Source organism: Orycteropus afer, unplaced genomic scaffold (genome assembly GCF_000298275.1).
Source record: "Orycteropus afer afer isolate SDZICR_OR568_19922 unplaced genomic scaffold, OryAfe1.0 scaffold00056, whole genome shotgun sequence".
Classification (NCBI taxonomy): Eukaryota; Metazoa; Chordata; class Mammalia; order Tubulidentata; family Orycteropodidae; genus Orycteropus; species Orycteropus afer.
Window position 1 is genome coordinate 2,359,800 of NW_006921643.1, and position 2,210 is coordinate 2,362,009.

Here is a 2,210-nt window from a genome sequence, read left to right on the forward strand (position 1 = left end):
GTTGGCAAAGAATGCTGAAAGTACCGTGGACTGCTAAAAGAACTAACAGGTCTGTCCTGGAGGAAGTGCAGCCAGAATGCTCCTTGGAGGTGAGACTGGCCAGACTTCATCTCACATACTTTGGTCATGTTGTCAGAAAGGACCATTCCCTGGAGAAGGATGTCATGTTTGGTAAGGTGGAGGGTCGACGAAAGAGGGGAAGGCCCTCAACGAAGTGGATTGACACGGTGGCGGCGGTGATGGGCTCAAGTGTAGCAAGAATTGTGGAGCTGGCTCCTCTCCCACTTCCCTCCAACAGTAACCTCTTCCCTGTGTCCATCCCTACATGGACCCCCACCCCGAGCTGTTTCCCTGTGCATAAACAGCCCTCCTTTATTCAGAAAAAGTTTTAAGTGAAGCGAGACTACCAGAAAGGCAGTGTTTCCTTTTGCCGTTCACAGGGTCACTATGAGTCGGAGATGACTCGATGGCACTGAACAACAACGCAACAGCAGTGTATGAGAGTCCCAATCTCTCCACATCCTCACCAGCATTTGTTATTTTATGAGTTGTTGAACTTTGCTATTACTGCTGGGCTGAAACAGCGTCTCATTGCTGTTTTGATTTGCATCTCTCTGGTAGCATAGTGGCTAAAGCACTTGACTGCTAACCAGAAGGCTGGTGGTTCAAACCCACCAGCCACTCCTCGGAAGGAAGGCTGGGCAATCCTACTTCCGTAGTGATACTGCCTTGGAAACCCAAGGAGGGGTCACTATGAGTCGGGGCCGACTCGACGGCACATAACAACAACAATGGCTGATGATCAAGAACATTTCCTCATGTATATTGGTTGGCTGACTGAATATCTTCTTTAGCGAAATATCTATTCTTGTCTTTTGCCCACTTTTTAATTGGACTGTTTGTCTTTCTGATGGTGAGGTATTGGAGTTTTCTATAAATTTTAGAGATTAAGTCCCTTGTCAGGTATGTCATTACCAAATATTTTCCCCCAATCTGTAGGTTCTCTTTTCACTTTTTTGGAGTAGTCTTTTGAAGCACATAAAAATTTAGTTTTTAGAAGGTCCCAATTATTTATTTTCTGCTGTTTGTGCATTTTGGGTTATGCTTGAAAATCTATTTATGCCATAAATTAGGGCCCCTAAATTCACCCCTATTTTTTCCTTGATGAACTTTATAGTTTTAGGTTTCACAATTTTAAGTCTTTGATACATCTGGTAAAGTATTTTTAATTTTTTAAAGCTCCAGTGTGATGCCCCAAAGAGAACCCTTATTCCTTTCTCACCAGCAAGCAAAAACCACAGGTGGTGACAAGGAAAAAGGATAACCACAGTATTTTGCCTTCGTATTTCTTTAGGACAATAGCCCCTACTACAGGCAGGCATTTTATCTTTCCTTTGTCTTGATTTAAAAAACTAACAATACAGGATATATTTTTGATGAATTTTCAAACTATTTTTAATTACAGAGTTACAAAAATGCTCTTGACAAACTCAAACTGAAGAAAGACCAAAAGGACGAAGACAAGGAAATGTAAGACAAGTTTCTTTTTTTCCTTGATCTGTGTTATTTTTATTTTCTTTGCTTTGGTCTATATGGGAGCTCAGGTGACGCAGTGCCTAAGGCATCTGACTGCTAACCAAAAGGCTGGTGATTCAAGCCCACCAGCCACTCCTCAGAAGGAAGATTGGGCAATCTACTTCCGTAGTGATACTGCCTCGGAAACCCAAGGAGGGCTCACTATGAGTTGGATCTGACTCAAAAGCCACAAGTTTGGTTTTTTTTTGGTCTATGTGAAAAACCAAAAACATAAAGGGACAATAATAAAACTCTTTGCTGGGATCTCCCCTAGCTCCCCATTTCATGTGCAAGAAGTGGTTTTCTTAAATTTTTAACTCACCACATTAAAATTCTCTATGATACAAGAAACACCACGGAGTGAGGTTCTGAATGCAGAACCACCACCATCCAATGTCATAGACTGGTGATTCTAAATACATGTCAATATATGCAGTTTCCTATTTTCTGAGTGTTCTGAGTCTAAGCTAATCTAAAATTGTTAATATAATGTATGCTATGCTATTCAGAAAGTTTTTTTTTTGTGTGTGTGTGTGTGACTTGGGTGAAAATTGACAGAGCAAATTCACTTTTCATACAGCAGTTCACATATACTTTGTCTCATGACACTGACCATAATTCACCACAATGCAACA

The 2,210-nt window shown here is 41.1% G+C and overlaps 1 protein-coding gene across 1 annotated transcript in view; it reads left to right on the top strand.

The window, feature by feature from the left end:
* PKD2L2 (polycystin 2 like 2, transient receptor potential cation channel) overlaps positions 1 to 2,210 on the top strand; it is a 66,429-nt gene that overhangs the window by 40,087 nt on the left and 24,132 nt on the right. Inside the window, exon 11 of the mRNA XM_007938940.1 lies at positions 1,466 to 1,530. Within this exon, the coding sequence (XP_007937131.1) occupies positions 1,466 to 1,530 (65 nt within the window). The remainder of the gene's footprint in view (positions 1 to 1,465; positions 1,531 to 2,210) is intronic.